The sequence below is a fragment of the Gavialis gangeticus genome, unplaced genomic scaffold (assembly GCF_001723915.1).
Source record: "Gavialis gangeticus isolate Ggan-Ray unplaced genomic scaffold, GavGan_comp1, whole genome shotgun sequence".
Classification (NCBI taxonomy): Eukaryota; Metazoa; Chordata; order Crocodylia; family Gavialidae; genus Gavialis; species Gavialis gangeticus.
In genome coordinates, this window is record NW_017728958.1 from 181,672 (window position 1) to 203,395 (window position 21,724).

At 58.3% G+C, this 21,724-nt stretch overlaps 1 protein-coding gene across 1 annotated transcript in view; it reads left to right on the forward strand.

Annotated features, from left to right (window-relative positions):
* Positions 1-252: 252 nt before the first annotated feature.
* The window catches only part of NID2 (nidogen 2), a gene marked incomplete at its 5' end in the record, with an annotated part of 22,875 nt that continues 1,403 nt past the window's right edge, over positions 253-21,724 (forward strand). The window contains 17 exons of the mRNA XM_019502533.1: positions 253-497; positions 1,832-2,484; positions 3,489-3,638; positions 3,722-3,967; positions 4,953-5,153; positions 6,063-6,293; positions 9,183-9,326; positions 9,757-9,885; positions 10,414-10,557; positions 13,602-13,721; positions 14,490-14,705; positions 16,267-16,488; positions 16,733-16,902; positions 17,867-17,996; positions 18,584-18,755; positions 19,727-19,884; positions 21,219-21,342. Of these exons, the coding sequence (XP_019358078.1) occupies positions 253-497; positions 1,832-2,484; positions 3,489-3,638; positions 3,722-3,967; positions 4,953-5,153; positions 6,063-6,293; positions 9,183-9,326; positions 9,757-9,885; positions 10,414-10,557; positions 13,602-13,721; positions 14,490-14,705; positions 16,267-16,488; positions 16,733-16,902; positions 17,867-17,996; positions 18,584-18,755; positions 19,727-19,884; positions 21,219-21,342 (3,455 nt within the window). The remainder of the gene's footprint in view (positions 498-1,831; positions 2,485-3,488; positions 3,639-3,721; positions 3,968-4,952; positions 5,154-6,062; positions 6,294-9,182; positions 9,327-9,756; positions 9,886-10,413; positions 10,558-13,601; positions 13,722-14,489; positions 14,706-16,266; positions 16,489-16,732; positions 16,903-17,866; positions 17,997-18,583; positions 18,756-19,726; positions 19,885-21,218; positions 21,343-21,724) is intronic.

A 21,724-nucleotide genomic window follows, 5' to 3' on the forward strand; every position in this document is an offset into this window, starting at 1 on the left:
AGTGTGCTGGGGTTGGTGCACGCCTGAGCAAAGTCCCCTGGTTCCCTGTAAAAGCCCTGCCTGTTCCCCCTACCTCGCAGGCTGTCGTTGTAGGGACACCCCCTGCTTTCCTTCCCTATTCCCACATGCAGTTGGTGCCCCCTTGTTTTTTATGCCACGAGGCCAGGGGTACGCCCCGCTCTGGGGCTGTCCTCCATGCCGTAGCACCCAGCCGGGCCCCTGGGCCTGGTATCCCCCATATGCTGTTAACCCCATTTCCTCCTGCAGCGCAACACGTTCCAGGCAGTGCTAGCCTACGACCATGCAGACGCCTATGCCCTCTTCCTGTACCCTGATGATGGGATTCAGTTCTTCAGCACTCGGCCCAAGGAGTCCTACCACATCCAGCTCCAGCTTCCAGCCAGGGTGGGCTTCAGCAGGGGGGAAACGGACGCCAGAAGAGAGAACCTGCACTACAGCGTGGCCAGCAGTGAGCAGGGCCTCAAGAACCTCTACCAGTAAGTCATGCATGCAGGCTTGATTTTAATGGTCCGTTTGTTGTCCACGAGGGCCCTTCCTCTAGCTCACTGACCTGGGTGTTTGTGAAGCCATTAGGGCCAAGAGCAGCTGGCTTCCTGGTGGAAAAAAAGCAGCCCTCTTCCTCTGGAGCTCTGTGCACAGAAACTCCTAACAATAGCCCTTCCTTGATGGATGGCTTCCTAGTCCCCACCTGCCTGCGTCCCTGCCGGCTGGCTGGATTGGCCGGTTGATACTAGGTGCCATGAAGCACTGGAAGCATGCAGACAAGCAGGCTGGATGGTTTGGGGGCTGGCACAAGCCCATCTGGACTTGCTGGCCAAACTCTGGTTGCTTTGGGAGGGAGAGACGTACTGGGCTCCATCAAGCTGGCTCTCGCTACGGGGATTTGCAAAGACATTATAGTTTCATAGACATTAAATACTTAGAGACAGGAACCGTTGCTGCCGAAGGGACCGCGGAGTTAGATTAAAGTCTTTCAGCTGGGCTGAATCCCCCCCAGCCATGCAGTAGAGGTTAACACAACGCCGCACGCTGGTTAAGCCTTCAGAACGGGGCTTATATGGGACTTAAATGTTCCATAGTCCTTATTCTGCTGCCTGCGCCGGGGGGGATTTAATTCACGTAAACAATGGGAGCCGTTGAGCTTGTAAAATCACAGCTGTCCCGTACATTATGGCTGCAATCACATACCAGCTGTTTCATGTGCGCTGCTGACCGCAGGGACGTGGAGCAGGGGGAGGATGAGGACTGCAGAGGATATGGGCATAAGAGCACAACCGGTTCTCCATGAAACGTTTTTTTTTTCCCCCTCCCGGCCAGGCATTAGTGCCTTTTAAGGCCTGGAGCGGCTGGAGGGGCAGGCTAAATCTGCCGGATCTAATTGAATTAAATAAGCAGCTCCGAAGCCTCTGCAGAGCAAGAGGCCTTTGGGAACTAGCTCCCGGTTTCCTCCTTGAGTGGTTCCAGCTCTCTTGTGTACAGTCAAGGTCTAGGCGCGGTATCCTGGTATGACTTACCATTCCCAGTGGCTCTGCTGAAGGGGTCCTGGTTGCGGTGCCTGAAGGGGACCCATTTGTTGAGGTTTGGAGCCCGTACCAAAGCTCAGGCCCCTTTCAAGTGTCTCAGGCCGGGCTGCCTGTGTAACCCCCAGCTTCTGAGCATTTAGCCCCATAGCTTGTGCCCTACAGCTTTTCCTCGGGCAAGTGGCCCCCTGAACGCAACAGCAAGTTTGTCTGGATGGAGGCGTCTGCGTCACCCTGCAGACCTGCCTGAATTTACGGTGGCTGAATAATCTCACTCCTTTTTGCTCTAGGAGCAGCAACGTGCTGACTCCCGGGGTCTGGGCCTTCCACATCGGCAGCACGTCCCCCCTGGAGAACATCGTTCCAGCTGGCGCCGGCAGGCTGCCTTTGGGGGGGGCCCTGCCCACAGCTCCGGAGAGTGCACCCCGCCACGCCACTGCCGAGCACAACGTCCTGGACGGCGACTACCTGGACGAGGCATTTGCCACTTTCTCCTATGACGAGAACGAAGAGTTCCCGTTCGTGCAGCCGACAGAGGTGGTGGCTGAGTACTATGATGAGCTCGGCATTCCCCTGCACACCGACAGTAACCTTCAGGAACGGGTACAGGAGGGTTTGGAGTTCACTTACAAGTTGCCAGCGCCAGCATCCAGCCATCTCCCATCCTCCCCGGAAGCGCAGCCTGTCCCCTCCCAAGAGCCATCCTCGCTGGAGACGGATGAGGACCTTCTGGAGCTAGTGTCTGTGGAGTCACCAACCTATCGCCAGAGGGAGGATATCGAGGCTTATCCGGATGGCGGTGCTGTACCTGCAGAGACTGACGTCCACCTGGGGTACCCGGAGGGGGAGGTGGTCCTTCAGAGCTACCCAGACAGCCCGCTGCCCTTCCCGCGGGGGCGGCACGTCGTTGGTGTGGATGAAGACGTTAGCTTTAACACTGACGGTAGGTAACCTGGCACCCGGGACCCTGGGAGAAGGGAGAAAGGTCCTACTTGTGGCTGAGGCACTATGTGTGCGATTCAGCCCAAACCTTAGCTTGTGGGCATAGGCATAGCATAGCTCCGTCAGAGGCAGAGGATCCTGCTTCCGTCGGGACCGGCTGGTTTCCAGCTGCGGACGGACAGGGTAGGTTTGGCCCCATAAAGTCCCAAAAGACCAGCCTCTAAGTGAAGCACGAGTGACCCTGAGCCAGATCCCCAGGGCCTTTCAGGGAGCGGTGAGACTGGAGGAGCTCTGCCTGCCTCCAAGCCAGGAGTAGCCTTGGCAGGGTTAAGCCCTCATTAAGGCGCAGAGGGAGAGGGAGAGGGATCGGGGGTGTCAGCCCTGCCACCATCCAAGCTACGATGTGCAGCAGCTGCTAGATAAAGCACATAGGAGGTTGAGGAGCCGTGTGATCGATGGTACCCATACAGTTCTCCATCTGCCCGTGACCCTGAGCACCACGTGGGAGGGGATCAGGAGCATTGGAGCCTGGGGGCACCTTGAGCTGTTCCCCACAGTGCCTGGGGCCGGTAACCGTCCCTTCTCTGACGCACCCGAGAGCTGGCATTGCTGGTGCAGGGCTGGAGCCCCCGTTCTCCTGCCCGGAGCTCAGAGGAATCACCTGGGGCCTGGGGGCACGGCCTGTCTGCAGACCCCCTGTGGGTAGAGGGGATTGCAGGCCCATTACACTGGCTCTTACATGTCCCACGCCCGGGTCTCCGTCATGGTCTTTCTAAGGCTCCTGCCTCTTCCCCAGGGCAGTTCCTTGCCCATGGGCCGATGCAGGTCACATGCCCGTGGTGTTGGCACCCTTGGTCTGGGAACCACCATGGCCCTGAGCAGTGGTTTCCTGCTCTGAGCAAAGACAGCAGGGTTGGCTTCCCATGAAGCCCCCAGGGGTCTTGGCTGCTTGTGGGGCAGTGCATGCAGTGCCAGCCCCCGTGCTCACCCGGGCGGGGGGTGCAGTGTTCACCTACAGCGCCACCAGCCAGGAGACCTGTGAGCAGCACCACAGCCTCTGCTCCCTGCACGCCTTCTGCACCGACTACGCCACCGGCTTTTGCTGCCACTGCCAGACCAAGTTTTACGGGAACGGCCGGCACTGCCTCCCAGAGGGTGAGTCACCGCGGGGGCGGCTCCGGCGTTGGGTCTGGCCTCCCTCGCCCCCCAAGGCTGACCCCGCACTTGCCCCTTGGCAGGCGCGGCACATCGGCTCAATGGCAAAGTCAGCGGGAGCTTGCTGGTGGGGCGGACGCCGGTGCATTTTGCCGACGTGGACCTGCATGCTTACGTGGTGGGCAACGATGGCCGAGCCTACACTGCCATCAGCCGGATCCCGCAGCCGGCAGCCCGTGCCCTGATGCCGCTGACTCCCATCGGGGGCCTTTTCGGCTGGCTCTTTGCTCTGGAGAAGCCGGGCTACGAGAACGGCTTTAGCATCACTGGTAAGTGGGGCACGGTCACTCCGGCAGTCCTGCGCCATGGTGCCAGCCCTGACGGTCACTCTCAGAGTCCAGCAAGCTGCTTTGCTGTGTTTCCTTATGTCGTTTCCTCCCCTCGTGCCAGGTGCCTTCCTGCCCGGTGTGTCCCGGCCCCTGCTTCCCCTCATTCTCCCGTGTCCTTCAAATACCTCCGTGGCTCCAGCATCCTTCCGGCCAGGTCTCCCTGGAGCCCCTGGATGCTGTTCCTGAATAGAAAAGACCTCATCTAGGGCCGTGTCTGCACTGTGCTCCTCCTAGCCAACAGCCCTCTCACCCAGCAGCAGGGAAGCCACATCCCTGTTAATCAGCACTGCTCAGCAATCAACCCTGCTTCAGGCCACGGCAGACCCAGCCCCCTGCTTCCTGCCTGGACAGGCACAGAGGGCCCCAGGGCACTGCTGGGGGGAGTTCACGGGGCAGGCTCAGCACCTCCACGCTCCTCTGGGAAGCAAGAGGACGTGCAGAATCCGTCCCTCCAAATCCACAGAGGACGGGACACCACAGCTGGGTGCATGCCCCCTCCCCGCGATCATTGGCGCGGGTCTGGCTGCCACTCTCCGTGCTGCAATTCTCGGGTCAGAGCTGTGGTGCTCACCTGGATGGGCAGTGCCCAGCCCATCCACAGGCCAGATCCAGCTGATGGTCCTGATCCAGCAACCAGGATGGGCACACCAGGGCCCCGTCTGGCTGCATGGGGCGGTCACTTTGGCATCTCTTTGTAACCTTCCCCGTGTTGCGGTGGGGAGCACGTGATACCCACAGACCGGCCCGTGACACCAGCCTGTGAGGCTGGAAAGTGGCCGTGGGCTCGACAGGACCATTGTGCTGCCCCGTGCTCGCTCGTGCCAGCAGTGGTTGCTGGCATCATCCGGTGTCTGGGGGAGGAGCACCAGGTGCTTCCCTGTCTGCCAGTGCCCTGGGGCTGGCTCTGACTCTCCTTCCTGTGCAGGGGCTGAATTCACCCACAGCCTGGAAGTCACCTTCTACCCTGGGGAGGAGACGGTCCACATCACTCAAACAGCCGAGGGGCTGGGACTAGAAAATTACCTGAGCCTTAGGACTCACATCCAGGGCCGGGTGCCCTATATCCCGGAGAACTTCACTGTCCACATCGCGCCCTACAAGGAGCTCTACCACTACTCCAGCTCAGGTACGGGCTGGGGCTCGACGCCGTGCCTTGCATGTTGTTAGGCTGTACCGTGCACGGTGAATTCAGCAGTGTCCTGCTTTGCTTTGGTCAAATCATCCAGGGTGGCTTGAATTTCAGGCCATTCTCTGCAGAGAAACAGCCTCCTGCGGGGCCCAGGATTGCTCCCTTGTCCACCTCTTGTAGGCAGAAGAGCTGGGTGCACGTGACATCCTTCCGGCTCAGGTGGAAGCCGAGGTGCAAGCAGTCCCTGATCCCTGATCCAGCTCCCTGCAGCCATAGGGTCTTTGCCCTGCAGTTGAACGTCCAGTTTTGCACAACTCAGCAGCCCCTGGACTCTGCCAGTGGTCTGGGCTTCTCTACAGGGGCAGACAAACAGTGCATGGTGGGGTCTGTGGCATGCATTTGTTGGGCTTTGCTGTTGGAAACTGCTGGCCCCACAGACCTGGTGTACCCAAAATCCAGATCTGGGCCCTGGCTGGGATTTTGTAGCTTGAGAGGAGCACGTGTCCTGGCTCCCAGGCTCAGTCTGAAGGCGCTGGGAGCCTCCCTCCTTTGGTGGTGCTGCATGCAGGATTACTAATGCCACCCCTCACTTTCCTGCCCAGCGGGGAGGAGTGTTGACCACACAGCTGCTGGCCCAGCCCCAGGGCCGCTTCTCCAAAAGCTGCTTGGGGCTGCCTGCTGTCTCCAAGGCAAGGGGTATATGCTCTCATCCTGTCTCCCATCCCCATGCAGTTGGTCTCTTCTCATAGTGGTGTGACCGCAGCTGCCTGCTGTCTGGGGCTGTTGCCATCCATGTTAGGAACACGACCAGCCCAGCGGGTCCTTGACCCCTGCCTGTAGCCTCTAGCTGTGGCCTCCAACAATGCAAATGCATTCTCTGACCGCCTCCTCGCTGCCCTTCCACAGCCATAACCTCCACGTCCCACCGGGAATATTCCCTCCTCTTTGGGCATCGCAACAAAACCCTCTCCTACCGACTGCACCAGAACATCACCTTCCAGGACTGCCCACATGCCCGTGCCCGCCAGGCTGTGCCAGCCACACAGCAGCTGAGTGTGGAGCGGGTCTTCGCCCTGTACAATGAGGAGGAGCAGGTGCTGCGCTATGCTGTAACCAACCAGATCGGCTCGGCAGAAGGTGAGCACCGGGGTCCATCCGAGGGCGGGCTAGCTCCCAACTCGCCAGCTGCGGGGTGGGAGCAGAGTAGCCATGGAGCAGCACAGGGGTGGATTTACCCTGCATGTGGGCTCTGTACTGGAGCGAGGATAACCCTGGCAGGAACATGCAGGTGCCCAAGCTGAGCGGGGACCTGGCACTGTGCGGACGTCCTGGCACACGCTGCAGAGCACTGTTCCTGGCACTCCCAGCTCCCCACTTCCCTTGGAAAATGTGTCAAGCCCTTGTTTTGGCTGTGAGCACAGGCCGCCCTCCTGGGACCTCCCTGGTGCGGTGCATGTATTTGCTGGGTGGAGTTTTTTCAGGGCTGTTGCACTGCTCCTGTGGTCCCACATGTCTGGCTAAGCCTGAGCTTTTAGGGTGGATTTCTGCAGCGGGTCCTGTCCAGGGGACCGATCCCCAGTTGAGCTCAGTGCATGGTGGGGTTTACTGGCAGGCATTGGCTGGGCTCTGCTCCTGGAAACTCTGCCGGTCCCACAAAGCGGTGCCAGGTGACCCGGAGCCTCGTAGGGGCATCGCAATGGGGCTTGAGCCTCAGTGCTGAGGTGCAGGAGACTGGCTTGTCTGGTGCTTGGACTTGCAGCCCCTCTCCCTGCTTGCACTGGCCATGCAGCTCAGCCCTGGGGAAGTCCCCATGCTGGGCAGGGAGGGAGCACGGCCTGGGTGCAGAACCACTCGGGGCAGTCGAGCTGTTCCATTCCCTCCTCGCCAAGGGGAACATGTGCCGCATGGCGGGTAGAAAGGAGGGCTGGTATTTTTGCTGTCTGGCCAAAATTGGATGCTGAACCAGTTACTGGAAGTGGTGTGCGCAGGGATGCAGAGGAGGGTTAGCGTGCACATGCTTGCTGCTGTGTGTGCATGCTTGTGTGTGAATGCTCCTGGTTGTGTGTATATATGTACATACATGCATGCTACTGTGTGTGCATACTGCTGTGCATGTTTATGCATGTTTGTGCATGCAGCTGTGTGGGGGTGCACACGTGTGTGCATGCTCTGGTAGGGGTGTGCATGCACGTGTACCTGAAGCCTCCCCGCAGGGAGTGCCTGTCAAACAGCACAGCCGCTTGCTCTGGCGAGGGGTTCCCATTGCTCCCTGAGCGAGGAGATAAGGCCCCCAGCCCTCCCCTAACCCCTCAGTCGGGGCTGAGCCCCCTTCCCCACTGCATTCGCTCCGGCAGGGCAGGGAACAGGAGGGCAGGGCGAGCTGTGGAGGAGGTGGGGCAGCCTGCGGCAGCTGCCGTAACAGAAGCCCTCCCTGCGCCCCCAGCACATCCCGCTCTCCAGGCCCTGGCAGGAAGCGGGGGAAAGCTGTAATTTCCCAGCCAGGATTCTCCTGCTGGCCGGCCGAGTGGGATGGGAGGGAAAGAAAGAGCCTTTTGAGAGCAAAGGGGTGGACGACCCCCGGGAGGGAGATTCCTGGCGCCGACAGCAAGGAACGTGATCCCTGTGGGTCCTCGTGCCAAGCTGGACACCACTGTCTGAGCTTGAGAGCCAGCTGCTGCCCGTGGAGGACAGAGCCAAGCCGGTTTGGCCGTGGGAAGCAGGGGTCGCTCACAGGACCCTCTCTTGCAGGGCTGAATGTGCCCTGTTGTCCGGATGGCCCCTGGCCCAATGCGCTTCAGGCTGTCACGCGTCTAGCACCAACCATGCTGGCTGTCTGCGTCTCGGCTGCATTTGCAGAGCCGTGAGGCAGAGGCTGAAGTCGTGCTCGGATGAGCCAGCAGAGAGAAGACCCACATGTGCCAGGCTGCTGCAGGGGGCCAGACTCTGCCCCTGAATCCCAAGCCTGCCCCTGGTCTGCTCCAGTAGCACAGCGACCCCCTTCTGCCTCCCTCGGGGCCTGCGGCGTTGGGGCTTGGTCCGGCAGAGCCTGCTGGTATCCGGTTGGCGTGCATCTCGCCCCCCGGCATCCCGTTCCTAGCGCTGTTTGCAAGCCATGGGAGATCACTGTCCTCAGGTGCATTGCAGGCTCTGCGGCTCGCATTTCCTTCGGCCACGTACAGCTCTGGGGCCTCGGAGGCTCTGGCGGGACAGACGTGAAGTTGAGTCCCGAGAGGACCCGGGCCCTGGCAGTCTCCCCTCTGCGTCCTGGGACGCTCCCATGCCTTCTGCCGGCTGCCCCTTCGAGCACCCTTGGCTGCGTGGAGCTGCGCAGGGCTGCCGGCAGTGCAGGGATGGGACGGGGTGGCAGCTGGATGCCGCCATGGGTCATTCCTATCTGCAACCAAGAAGTCAGCTCCAGACTCCACAACTCCCTCGTCTTTGCCCTGCCCTGGGAGGCTGAGGGAGACGCGGCCCCAGGCTGCCCCTGCTCCCCCTGCTCTGCAGGGACGTTCCCAGGCACGGTGCACAGCTGCATTGGCCGTGGAGCTGGGGGCGTGGAGCCAGAGTCCACCCCCCGCAGCGCTTCCTGCCTGCGGGGACAGACAGGGCCCGGCTGTCTCCATGTGGGGACCCGGCAGGGGATGACAGCTGCCGCCTCCTCCTCCTCCTCATCCCAGGACCATTGCAGCGCTTTGCTGAAGGCGTCCCAGCAAGCAGGGAGATACGGGTCCATCTTCAGCTTGGGCTGGGGTCTCTGCCACGAGGCACCGGCTCTCCTGGGATCCAGGGTCTGCCCGGGCACGTTTTCCCATTCCCACTGAGCCATGGAAGGGGGTGCCAGCCTGTGCTCAGCTTGGGCTTGCTGGCGAGTCCCTGCCCCTCTGGTCCTCTGCAGCAGGGGCTTAATTTCCACCTGTCTTTTAATCAGGGGCTGCCGGTGTGGCCACACTCATCCCCCACTATCCATAGATCCCACCTCCCCAACCCATCTCAGCCTGACTTTCCAGCCCATCTTGTGCTTTGCAGGGGACTCGGACACAGCTGTAGTGAACCCATGCTATGACGGCACCCACGTGTGTGACACGACGGCGCGGTGCCAGCCGGGCGCGGGGCTGCAGTACAGCTGCGAGTGCACAGCTGGGTACCGCGGCGATGGCCAGGACTGCATGGGTGAGTGCAGACGGCACTGCTCGCGGTGTCCCCCCAGGTTCGGCCCGGCCACGTGGGCAGTGAGGAGCCATCTCAGCATGTGCCTTCCCGCCTGGGCTCAGAGCCACGGGCAAAGCATGGGGAGCCTTGTTCTCTCAGGGAAACTGAGGTGCACAAAGGAAGGTTCGTCCCTGTGGGCCTGGATCAGAAAACGGACCATGCTGCCTTCTCTGTGAACCCTGGTCCCAGCCATCTCTGAGGTGGGGCTGGGGGGTCCCTGCCAGGCCCCGTCCCTGCAACTCGGTTTCTAGCTGAATGTTTCTAGCTCACGATCCAACCTGGGTCCAGGCCTAGGCGTGTCGGAGCAAGCTGGGGCCTCTTGGCACAAGGGGCCAGCCCCGGCAGCATGGCAGCCGGCGCTGGGGTAACCAGGCTCTCCGTCCCTCCTCAGACATCGACGAGTGCGCCGAGGGCGAGAGCCGCTGCGGCCCCTTTTCCGTGTGCCTCAACTCCCTGGGCAGCTACCGCTGCGAGTGCCAGCATGGCTACCGCCTTGCCGACGACCGGCGCACCTGCGTGTGTGAGTATCCTGCCCCGCCTGGCCGGCTGTCCTTGTGCCCACGCCTCGCCAGCCACGGCCCAAGCACCGGGCATCCTCACTTGTCCTGGCACGCTGTGGTGGGAACGGGGCCCTGTCCTTTCAGGGGTGCCTCAGGCCGGGTCCCGCTTGCCCTTGGGGCTGCTCACCGAGGGGGGCCAGAGGCTTGTGAGAAGGGGCAGAGATGGCTTCCCAGCCCCGTCTGACCCTGGCCAGCAGAGAAAGGAGGTAGAGTAGCTGTGGGGCTGCACTGACTTGTCGTGGCCTCCTGAGGTGGGTCATGCCTCAGGGACATCCCTGGCAGACCGAGCCCTCCTTCCTGCTCTGACGGGCCCTTGTGCATGCCAGGGACATGTCCGCCTCAGTGCAGGAAGGGGGAGAGGTGCAGCCTTGCCCAGCCACAGGTGGAGCAGGCTGTCAAGCTCGCAGCCGACTGGGGGGCAGGCTGGTGTTTCCCACCTGGAGGGAAGGAGGTTTCCACAGGCCTGACTTGGTGCCTTCCTCTTGCAGTGGCTGCGCCCCCGCCTGACCCCTGCGCGGCAGGCAGGCACAGCTGTGCGGCCGCAAACCAAGCGCGGTGCATCCCCCGTGGCGGTGGCGCCTTCAGCTGTGAGTGCCTGCCTGGCTACACCGGCGACGGGCACAACTGCTCTGGTACGTGGGGGCCACGGCTTCCTGCCGGGGCATCGTGCTAGGTCGGACACGGGCTGAGCTGCACAGCCCAGCCGGGACCCTGCGCTCTGTCTGGGGACAGAAGCTGCATCCTGCTAAGTGGGCTCTGGGCACCCCCTCATCAGGGTCCTGGGAGCTGAGAGGCAGCTCGACACGTGGGGACCCTCGTGGCAGCTGCATGTGCACAGCGGGGGCTCTTTATTCCCATACACAAGGTCCGGGCAGCTGCACAAGAGCAGTTGATTCCCTTGCCCAGATGCACGGTCCTGCCAGCCTGTCCCAGGGCTTCTCTAGCCTCCCGAGGGGCAGCTGCAATTCCCCCCTTGTCGAATGCACCTTTCCCAGCACTGTGCAACCCCTGGCCCGGTGCCCCAAGCTGCACAACCTGCTGCTCCCCCGCTTCGAGAGCTGCAGCCAGCCTTGTGCAGATGGCAGGGCTGGGGAAAGCAGGCTCTTGGAAGCCGGCCTGGACAGTCTTGTGTTGCGGGGAGGGGCCGGCTTCGCCTCCCACCCCCGAGTCAGTACACTGCCCCCACATCTGGATCGACTGTGTCCAATAGGCTCCCTGTCCTGCCGGGGTCGGGGGGCCCGAGAACAGTGCTCGAGTGTTTGCTGCAGAGCGCGTGTGGGGTGGGATGCATTGCCAGGGTGACCTGTCAGGAATCCGCGGACGCTTCCCAATTCCAGTTTACTGAGCAAATGCGTTGGGGAAGTATCCCTGGGGGCCGGCCCTGCTGTGTAGCTGTGCTCGGAGGCACCCCCTGGTGCTGGGTGAGGCGCCAACCCAGCTCCGCCTGCTGCGAGCACCCAGAGCGAGGGGGGAAATGTCAGTGCAGCGTTTTAGCACCGTGCCTGTGCCCGCCCCTGAACCAGGCAGCGGGTATGGGGGCAAGAGGCAGAGCCTGGGGTGGCAGGTGGGGCACGAGCTCAACTCTGGCCCACTGGGGGGCAGCCTTGTCTACCTTACAGGCTTGCTGCTGCCACAGCTGTGGGGGCGGAGCGGTGGGGGCAGCGCCTCCTAGTGGACATGTGGTGTGTGGTCGCCACTGCTTAGCTCCACCCACTCCCTGAATTAAAGATGCTCAGAGCAAGTGATGGGGGAGTGCGCGGCCTGGCTGGGCTGTGGGGCTGGGTCACACCGAGTCCTGCTGTCACTGCCCGCAGAGGGGTCTTGTCCTCAGACAGTGTCAGGGCTGCTCTGGGTAACCGCGCCATGAGCTTGCGGTGACATGAGCCCGGGCACAGCTTGGGGAGGGGGAAATGGCTCTGTTTCCCTTCTCTGTGCAAGGACTAGGAGGTGGAAGAGGAGCTGGGTGGGAGCTGGGGTCACCCTCTGAACAGCTGGTGAGGCTGTGGCCCCATTCCCTGATGGTCTGCTTTGTCCCATCCTGAATCATAGACAATGAGGGTGTGAAGGGACCTCAGGAGGTCACATCTAGTCCAACCTCCTGCTCCAAGCAGGATCAGCCCCAGCTACATCATCCCAGACAGGGTTTTGTCTAGCCGGGTCTTAAAAACTTCTAAGGATGGAGATACCACCACCTCTCTGCGTAACCTGTTACTGCTTTTCCACCCTCCTAGTAACAGAGTTTTTCCTAATATCCAACCTAAACCGCCCTTGCTGCAACCTGAGCCCACTGCTCCTTGTCCTGTCATCTGCCCCCACTGAGAACAGCCCAGCTCCATCCTCTTTGCAGCCCCCCTGCAGGGAGGTGAAGGCGGCTATTCAGTCCCCCTCGGTCTTCTCTTCTGCAGACTCAATCAGCCCAGCTCCCTCAGCCAGTCATGTGCCCTGGCCCCACGACCATTTTCACTGCCCTGCGCTGGACTCTCTCCCAACTTGTCCACATCCTTTCTGTCATGGGGGCCCCAAAACTGGATGCAGGACTCCAGATGTGGCCTCCCCAGTGCCAAATAGTTGGACCCAGTATTTCTGTATCTCCCGCCTGCCAGATAAGTGCCATTTCCCAGGCTTCCTTCCCACTTAGCAATTCTCCTTGAATCAGCTCCTAACCCTCCCCTTCCCGGTAGGCTGAGTGAGCAGTCCCTTGGCAGAGGCAAGAGCTGTCAAGCAAGACTGGGGCTTACCTAGGAAGCATAGCGTCCCCCTTTCCTGGAAGAGTTAAGCTCTGCCCTGCCCCCACGTGCCCGCAGGCCTGCCATTCAAGGCAGCTCAGGCTGCCGAGTGGATGGTGGGTCTCTAGCGACTGTACACGCATCACGTTTGTGGCTGCAGAAACCCCTTTTGCAGCAGTGTAGGCAGGGAACAGGCACAGGATGTACAGTCCTGCAATGCAGCCTGCTGGAGTCTGGTCCAGAGCAACCCCTGGAAAGAAATGGCACAAAAATCCTCCAGTGAGGATTGTGCCCAGTTATCCCAGCACAGCCATTTGCTTCCCTGGTATAGAGGCACTGGAGTAGTGTCTTCTGCAGCTGTTCTCCCAGGGGAGCTGATTGTGATTTACATCAGGGTATTAGACCAGGGTGTGTTGTACTGGGGCAAACAGGACCCGGCCACACAGCACGTCTCCAGCATTCCCCCTCCTCCAGCCCACAGATGGTTTCTCGCTGTCCGAGGAGCAAGGTTGGGTCTGGTCTGTCAAGGGGCTGGGAGAGAGCAAGGGACCTGCCTTCCTTTAAGGCAGAGCTGGCTGTGGCTGCAGGAGGGGCCACGGGACCAGACAAGGGTGCTCTTGGAGTCGTTCTCTGAGGGTGGGACATAGGGACTTGAGCCCGTGGCTTCCCCAGGAAGGGGGTAGAAATGGAGCATGGTCTCTAGGTCCAGCAGGGCTTCTGCTGCAGAGCCAGGAAGATGCCCCCTCCCCTCATCTCCACCACCCACGAATGCAGTATGCAGCTTCCAGTGCATTCACCTCCCCCCCCCAAAGCACCAGTTGTGTGCCCGTACTGTGGAGCCCTGGCTGTGGCTGCCAGAAGAGCGCGTCCCACACGTGCCCCCTGGTTTCCGGGAGGTGGGGGTCCCGTGCCTGCACCTGCTGACAAACGGGCTTCTCTCCCTCTTGCAGATGTGAATGAATGCACGCAGGGCAGGTGCCACCCGGCCGCCACCTGCCACAACACACCCGGCTCCTTCTCCTGCCAGTGCCGGCCAGGCTACGATGGGGACGGCTTCCAGTGCACCCCTGGTAAGGATCCTCGCATGGGGCATTGTGGCTGGCACCTGCAATGAGCATCTGTGTCTCCTCCTCCCCATCCCGTCTGCCCATGGCCCATACACTTCAGCTGATGCCACCTGCCTTTGGCCCTGTGGCACAAGACACACAGCAGCCTCCCTCAGTAGTGGGTGACAGCCTACTATTGCTGTTTGCAGAGGGAGCTGCTCCTGCAGCTCATGGGGTAGTGGTTTGTGACTGTCACAGAGGCAAAGCACCCTGACAGCCAGGGCCCAGGGCTTCATGCGGATGTTGTCCACCTGACCGCAGCATTTGTAGCACTGTTCGTTGCAACAGCCAGGAGCTGAGATGCAGGTGGCACTCTCAGGTCTGGGCCCAAAGCTTATTAATATGACCTCCTCCATTTCTGCAAAATCCAGGGAAGAAGCGTGGGGCCGAGTGCCCTGTGCAAGGAAGCACAGCTCCTGGCTCCTTGAGCCCATTCCTGCCTCTGCCACTGGCTTCCTATGTGCCCTTGGACACCTCACCTGGCCTCTGTGTGTCTGTTTACCCCTCCACACAAAAGAGGTCACTGGTGAACCCTTGAATACCCTGCTCAGACCGTGCCTGAAGTCCCAGTGCCCCATTGCATCCTCCCCCAGTGCCTGTTCCTCCCATGATAAAGCCCCAGGAGCTGGGAGGCAGACAGAAGCCTCCCCGCTGGTTGTTGCAAGGCTGGATAGGCTGCATGCCCTGTGGCACGGGTCGCTGTACTCCCATGCACCTCCCTTTACTCTGCAGCAAACCTACAGCGCCTGACACCATGCGAACATGAGCGGCTCTATTCGCAGCCGGAGCCAGGGCACCACGTACCCGTGTGCGACGACCAGGGCAACTACCACCCTCTGCAGTGCCACAGCAGCACGGGCTTCTGCTGGTGCGTGGATGAAGCTGGCCAGGAGATCGCTGGCACCCGGACACCTCCAGGCAGCACCCTGCCGCGCTGCGGGGAGCCAGGTCAGTGCCATTCACCCCTCAGCTTCCTGTTGTCCTGGCACAGGTAGTGCTAAGTGCACTCTGATTTCCCTGTGCCCTGAGCCAGACCCTGAGAAGTGGGGAAGGGGCTGCTGAGCTCGAACCCAGAGCCCTCTGCCTCCTTCCCCTGCTTGGAGATTGTCACCCGCTAGGGGGGGCACTGATGTGGGGGTCAGGAGCCTGGTTCTGCCGGGACATCGGGCATGTCTGCTTAGAGCATGAGCTCCTTTGAGTAGGGACTGTCACATGCTACGCATACGTACAGCACCGAGCACCATGGAGCCTCTAGCCACTCTTGTACCTATGAATGATGGAGGGGCCTGTCTGGCTTTTCTCAGCATCAAGCCCATCGTGCCCCTCCACTTCGAGAGAGGATGTCTTGCTAGTCTCGGGGGTGTAGTTGGCACAGGGTTTGGTTGGGAGCACTCTCCTCTCCTGCCAAAACCTCTGGAGCTGGGGTGCTTTGCGGGAGGGAGCTGAGGTCCCTGGTGACCCCCTGAAAGCCTCTGCCCAGACCCTGCCTGAAATCCCAGTGCCTCATTGCTTCCATCTCCGCTGCCCGCCTGTCCCACGATAAAGGCGAAAGGACTTCCCCAAGAGGCGAGAGCCCTCCAGGGGTAAGCAGGGTCCAGGAGGCAGCACCCCATTGGAAGGCACCTGGGGACCTCACACCTGCTGCTGATTTGGCTGCAGCCCCCATTTGATACCATGGGGAACAGGGCTCCTCTGTCTGGAAGATAGGTGCCCTCATCCCCTGGCCACGCTCAGCTCCTCGTCTATTCCCATGGTGCTTTCAGGCCCCTAAAAATGATGGAGTTGGTGCTGGGCAGCATGTCAGCTCTGCTTGCTCCTGGAGCAACAGGTCTGCTGGTCCCTGCAGCCAGCAACGCCCAAGGGAGCGATCTGCCTGGCTTTCCACCCAGCTGCTTTGGCTTCCCCTTGCTAAATGGCCAGGCAGCCATTCACAGCTGGGTCAGCTGGGGCTGGGCTTTGGCACAAGCCTGGAGCAGGCTTTGAACTTCCACCTGGAGGTAGCACAAGATCCCTTAATTGCCATCACTGGACAGACACGTGACCCTGCTCATGGCAACTTGCATGCTTTCAGGGTTGTGCCACATGTGTATCACTGTAGGCTCGAGCATGGCCCTGTGGCTTCCATCTCTCTGCCACCACCAAAGCCACCTGACCCTGCTGCTCTCCTTAATTCATCTCCATTTGCTGTCCAGCTCTTTCCATCAATACAGCTTTCCATGGCTGGCCTTGCTCTAGAAACAGTGGAGCGGGCCAGTCTCCCCCGAGATCAGGCAGAAGGCAGGGTAGGATTTGCACCTTATAGCCTAACCAAGGCGGATGTCTATATATCAGGTAGAAGCCAGCTCGGTGGTACTGCTCTAGGGAGGGGCGTTTTCCACGAAGACCTACCGTGGTCTCGTGTGACCGTGTCCCTGGCAGGCACATTGCAAATACCCCCCATGGCCTTCCCCTGAAGCTGTTGGTTGCTTTGGCCCTCACTCCCCTACAAATCTCTTGCCCTCGACTCTAGAGCCCACGGCAAGGCCGCAGACCATGTGCGAGCGCTGGAGGCAGAGCCTGTTGGACCACTACGGGGGCAGGCCACGGGAGGACCAGTACGTGCCGCAGTGTGACGCGGCCGGCAGCTTCAGCCCACTGCAGTGCCATGGCAACAGTGGCTTCTGCTGGTGCGTGGACGAACACGGCAGAGAGATTCACGGGACACGGTCGGAGCCCGGCACAGCCCCGCCATGTAAGAGCGCCGCGGCGTGCTGGGGGAGGGCTGGCTGCGCGGCACGGGGCTGGAAGGGGTTTACCTGGGCCATTGAGCCCTTGTGTGGGAGGTGCGTTGCGGTTAGACCACAAGTTGTGACCGGCAAAGACCCAGATGCTGCATTCGAGTGCACGTTCTCCTGCAGGCGTGGGACCAGGTTCAGGGCCCGCATGCCCCTGGCGTGGTATCTGGCAGGGCTGTGACGCCTGTGTTTGAACGACAGGTCTCCCCAGCGTGGCCCCTCCCACAGTGCGGCCCTCGCCACGTCCGGACGTGTCCCCACCTGCCACGGGAACTTTCCTGCTGTATGCCCAGGGACACCAGATCGGCTACCTGCCCCTCAACGGCACGCGGCTGCAGAAGGAGGAGGCCAAGACCCTGCTGGCCCTGCATGTAACGTATCGTGGGGGGGGCCGAGCTGCTCGGGCTTGGGAGGGAGAGGCCTGGTGTGCTCTGGGTGGTCTCCGTGGGGCCTGAGCCTGGCCACTTCATCTGAGAGGGGGCATTTGGGAGAGGGAGACATGGCTGCTCTCCCTTGTGTCAGCCAGATCTCTGGTTTGTGGCCAATAACACAGGCTCTCTGGGCCGCTCTAACTCCAGCTAACAAGGCAGCAGGAGCAAAACAACCCAAAGCAAGTCTGCTCGCTGCACAGAGCCCTGATCCTCCCCTGTGAAAGCTCCTGAGTGCCGAGGGAGGGTTCACTCCTGTTTTCCTAGGTTATCTTATTGCCTTTGCCTTGGCCTTGTTTTTAAGTCATTAGCACATCACGGCTGTGCACTTAATGAAGTCGATGTGTAAGTCTCATCCCGGGCAGTCTCCTTTCCTTTAGAGCTGCAGTCCTACCCTGTGGCACCTCAGCAGAGCTCCTCGACCTTGCCTGTGGCTGCAGGAAATGAAAACCATTTTAATGGACAAGAAGAGCCAGCTCGATAGTACGACGAGCCTGCCAGGGCTGGGCAGCACGGAGGGCTTTCCTGAGAGCATCGGCTGAGACAGCATCAGCAGCCGACCCCCCTTTTGCATCTCTTTCCTCCCCTCTTTAGAAAAAAGCCACACGTTCCTGTCTCCCAGAATGAGCCTGTTGGGCTGAGAGTAACCGGGAGCTGGCATGTGACCTCTTGGGGTGCATTTTGGGGTGACAGCCTTCAATAAGGAAGCGAAAACTGGAAGGCCGTTACATGTGCCAGCTTCAATCTAGAAAGCTCTGCTTGGTCCTCCGGGTTTTTAAATACAGCCAAGAGGCAGATGACACAGGGTTGCTTAATTCACACTGCCTCCCACAGGCTCTAAATGAGAAAATACCTTCGCCGTAAAGTAAAACTTACAATCTCTTCTCTTTTTTCTGAATCCCGACAGGGCTCCATAGTGGTGGGAATTGACTATGACTGCAGAGGGAAAATGGTCTATTGGACGGATGTTGCCGGTCGAACGGTTAACAGAGCAAGCTTGGAGCCAGGGGCTGAGCCGGAAACCATAATTAATTCAGGTGAGTGACCATCTCTGCTGGTTTTAATCAGGCTTGTTGCCAGGCAGGCCGTGACTGGGGGTTGAGCTTGCTCGTGGCCTCTCCGAACTGAGGTCTAAGCAGCGTGGGAGTGGGAACACGGCCTTTCTATAAGCGCTGGTCCCAGCTCTCTCTTGGCCATTACCCATCACCACTGCCCGCCAGGGTCTCAGAGGCACTGACAGGGCAGGCCATATAATCAACTAGAGGGGTGGAAAATAGAGATGCTACTACATACGGTAGGTAAGCTTCTTTGGGTAGATGAGATCTCTTTCATTAGACCAACTGAGTCGTTGGACAAAAGTTCTTTACAAGCTTTTGGGCACAAGCACCATTCTTCAGTCATAGGTGCTTGCGCCCGAGAGCTTGCAAATCACGTTTTTTCAGTGCATCCGCCTAATAAAAGATATCACATCTACCCATCTGCCTGTGTCCTTAGACCAATGTGGCTACAACCAAAAACTCTACTACATAATGGCTGAACAGGCATAGGGGAGGTTTACAGCCACAGGGCCAACTCTTCCTGTAGCCTGTGCGGTGACAGGGCTCCTCTTGTCATGTTCCTGCAGGACTGATGAGTCCAGAAGGGCTGGTGGTGGATCACCTGCGCAGGGTCATGTTTTGGACAGATAGCGGCCTGGATAAAATCGAACGTGCCAACCTGGATGGGTCGCAGCGCAGGGCTCTCTTCAGCACCGATCTTGTCAATCCTCGTGCCATCACTGTGGATCCCATTAGAGGGTGAGCAACAGGGCTTCCTCTCAGCTTTTTCAAAGCCTGTCTTTATGGCAGCAGGGGAGAGGGGACCCAGAGACTCACCTCTGTGGCAGGTGACTGGTAAATCTGTAATCGGAGCTGAAACTTCAGAAGCAAGACGCACTTGTTTTCGCCACCACTGCAGGTGTCATGTTGGAAGCTGTCAGGCAGATAGCATACTGTCATTTTTACCACATTGAGAGCTCAGTGGGATGAAGCCAGTAGTAAGGACTGTGTCCTGTTTGCTTGAATGTTTTCACAGCTGGAAGGGCACTGCTGAATTAGTGATCTGAATCCTTCTAGTGTGAAGTGCAGCCCTGTAGTCATTTATTACAGTAGAGCTGGAAAAGCGATCAACACTTTGTGCATGGGAAAATGGAAGGGTTTTGTGCACGGTTCTACTCATCAGGAGTTGGCCAGCAAGGTGCTTTTGCTTTAAACAATAAACACCAGCTCAGCTGCAAGGGAAGTAGAAACAGCGGACACTGCTGAATTACATCTGAAGCCAAGTATCTTTGAACTTCGAGTGGCATCAGCTGGAGTAGCTTGCCTGGAAAGTTAGTCTCAGTGTCTCCGTGGTCAGAGATAGAGGCATACCTTTGCCCTATATTTTTTTCCTCTGATCATTCAGCAGGAAACCCTTCAAAAAAAAAAAGGTAAAATGTTAAAATGTTCAGCTTTTGAACCCTCTGTTGCCTCTGATATATCCCCTGAGTGTACCACTGCAATGTAGAAAACACCACCAGGAGAGTAACGGATGAGTCCTTATCTCACCTTGTAAAATGTTCCTGAGATCCCTCAGGCTTTCCTTTTTAGTTTCAAAATGGAAAATAATCTGTTCTGTAAAGCATAATGAGAGGTCCAGGACTCATCTCTCAAGTAGTAATCCCCGTGTTTTCCAAGTGACTCATTTTACTGTGTCTTGTTCTCTTGCTTGTTAAATGGTTCCCCTATAGCAACCTCTACTGGACAGACTGGAATCGCGAAGCACCAAAAATTGAAACCTCAACGGTTGAGGGTGCCAACAGAAGGATTCTGGTGAATGAAGACATCGGGTTACCCAATGGCCTGACTTTCGACCCTTTCTCCAAACTGCTTTGTTGGGCAGATGCAGGTGACTTGAGTTAACGCGCATTGAAATGCACACAAATACACTAGGCAGGGAAGGGAATTCAGATCTAAAAAAAATACCACTCCCTACTTCTTGCTGTATCCCACCTCTTAAAAAGGGAAATCTCTTCAACCCTTACTTTACTAAAAATGAATATTTTCAGCTTTCTCAGGCAATCTCCTCCCCCACCCTTAAATGCATGCCTTCAGCAATTTCTCCAGCCTCTTAGGGTAGGGCTGTACAGTGCTGCACTCAGTCATGTCCGTTAGCTGGCCTGCATCTACTAACACTGCCTCTGGCCAGCTCTCCTTTGCCACAAGTGCAGCTTTAGCTATTCAACAGATTCCCTGATTAAGCACGTCAGATGTGACAGAATTAGAGCAATGATGAGAATAATGATATAAAGCAAAAGGCCCCTTGCTCTGCACCCTGCAATGGGGATGTGACTGCTGGTCTGACATGGAGAATCAGTGTTTTTTTTTCCAAGGACAAGTGAAATAATATAAACTCCTAAAATCAGAACTGCAGGAACGTGTCAATGTGTAGATTCTACACAAACTTTTCTTGCTTGAGGTGCTTAAGTGCTACATGCTGCTTTGCTGGAATAACATCTTAGTATTGCAGTATCTGATAGCTGCTAAGGCTGCTCCGCCACAGGTACTTAGAGGCAGTTGCTGCACTAGGGAAATTCTTACCAAGTCAGTCTCCGTATTACTGTCTGAAGATAGGCATTTTTCTGTACAGGTGCCAGCATTTATGGAAAATGCCTGGCAGAGATGCCATGGTCGCAGGTTCAATCCTCATTTGGGACACAAGACCTTTCTTGTCTCAGGCAGGGGATTGGATTAAATGACTTCTTGAGGTCCTTTCCAGCCCCACTTCTCTGCTTTCTATGATTTTGCATTGAGCTGAACTGTTTAGGTCTAAGATTAAAGTCTGCATGAACCTTTCATTTAATTGACATTTATAATCAGGAACGCAGATAGAGGGATACGAACAAAACTCAGAACAGGCTCAAGGAGGAATTGCTTCACTTGACCTCCACAGAGCAGTGAGGAGCATGCACACATACCCAAACTGGGACTTCACTTCTGCACCAGATGTGCCAGATGATTTGTGCAGGTAGTTTTGTCAGCTTTGCTCAGCTGAATTCCTGCCTTCCCGCAGTACAAGCTGGGCATCCTTCAGGAGTGCAGCTGGGAGACTAAGCTACTGCTCGTGGCTTTTCTGACTAAGGTCTGTTTGCATGGAGTACTGTGGGCCACCTCACCTCCAGAAGACTGCATGGAAACTAGCCTGCCTTGTGTTTTGCCTGATGTAATGTTTTATTTGAAAAGGAACCAAGAAGCTGGAGTGCATGTTGCCAGATGGAACAGGAAGGCATGTCATACAGAATAACCTCAACTACCCCTTCAGTGTCGTTAGCTATGCCAACCACTTCTACCACACCGACTGGAGAAGGTAGGCAACACGCTGGTAAAGAGCAGCCAAATATTTAGTGGCCAAATATTTAGTGACAAAATACCTGCTAGTCCTATTTTAGCCATAATGCATCCTTGGATTGTCAGGGCCAACATTTTTGGCAGACATGCCACAAACCAGCCCAGCACACTCCCCAAAGGACACTCATTCTATTCCCTTACCGGATCTGCTGCTCTGCTTTGTGACGTGTGCTCTCCGCCCTAGCTGCTGTTCTGCTGCCTGTCCCTGCCACAATTTGCTGGTGCCACATAGACTACCCATGCTCTTACAGCTGTGCAGCTGTCAGGTTTGGAATGGTACAAGGGAATTTGAGGGAGGAGCAGACTATGAGACTCATTTCCTGATGGGGGGGGGGGGGGAA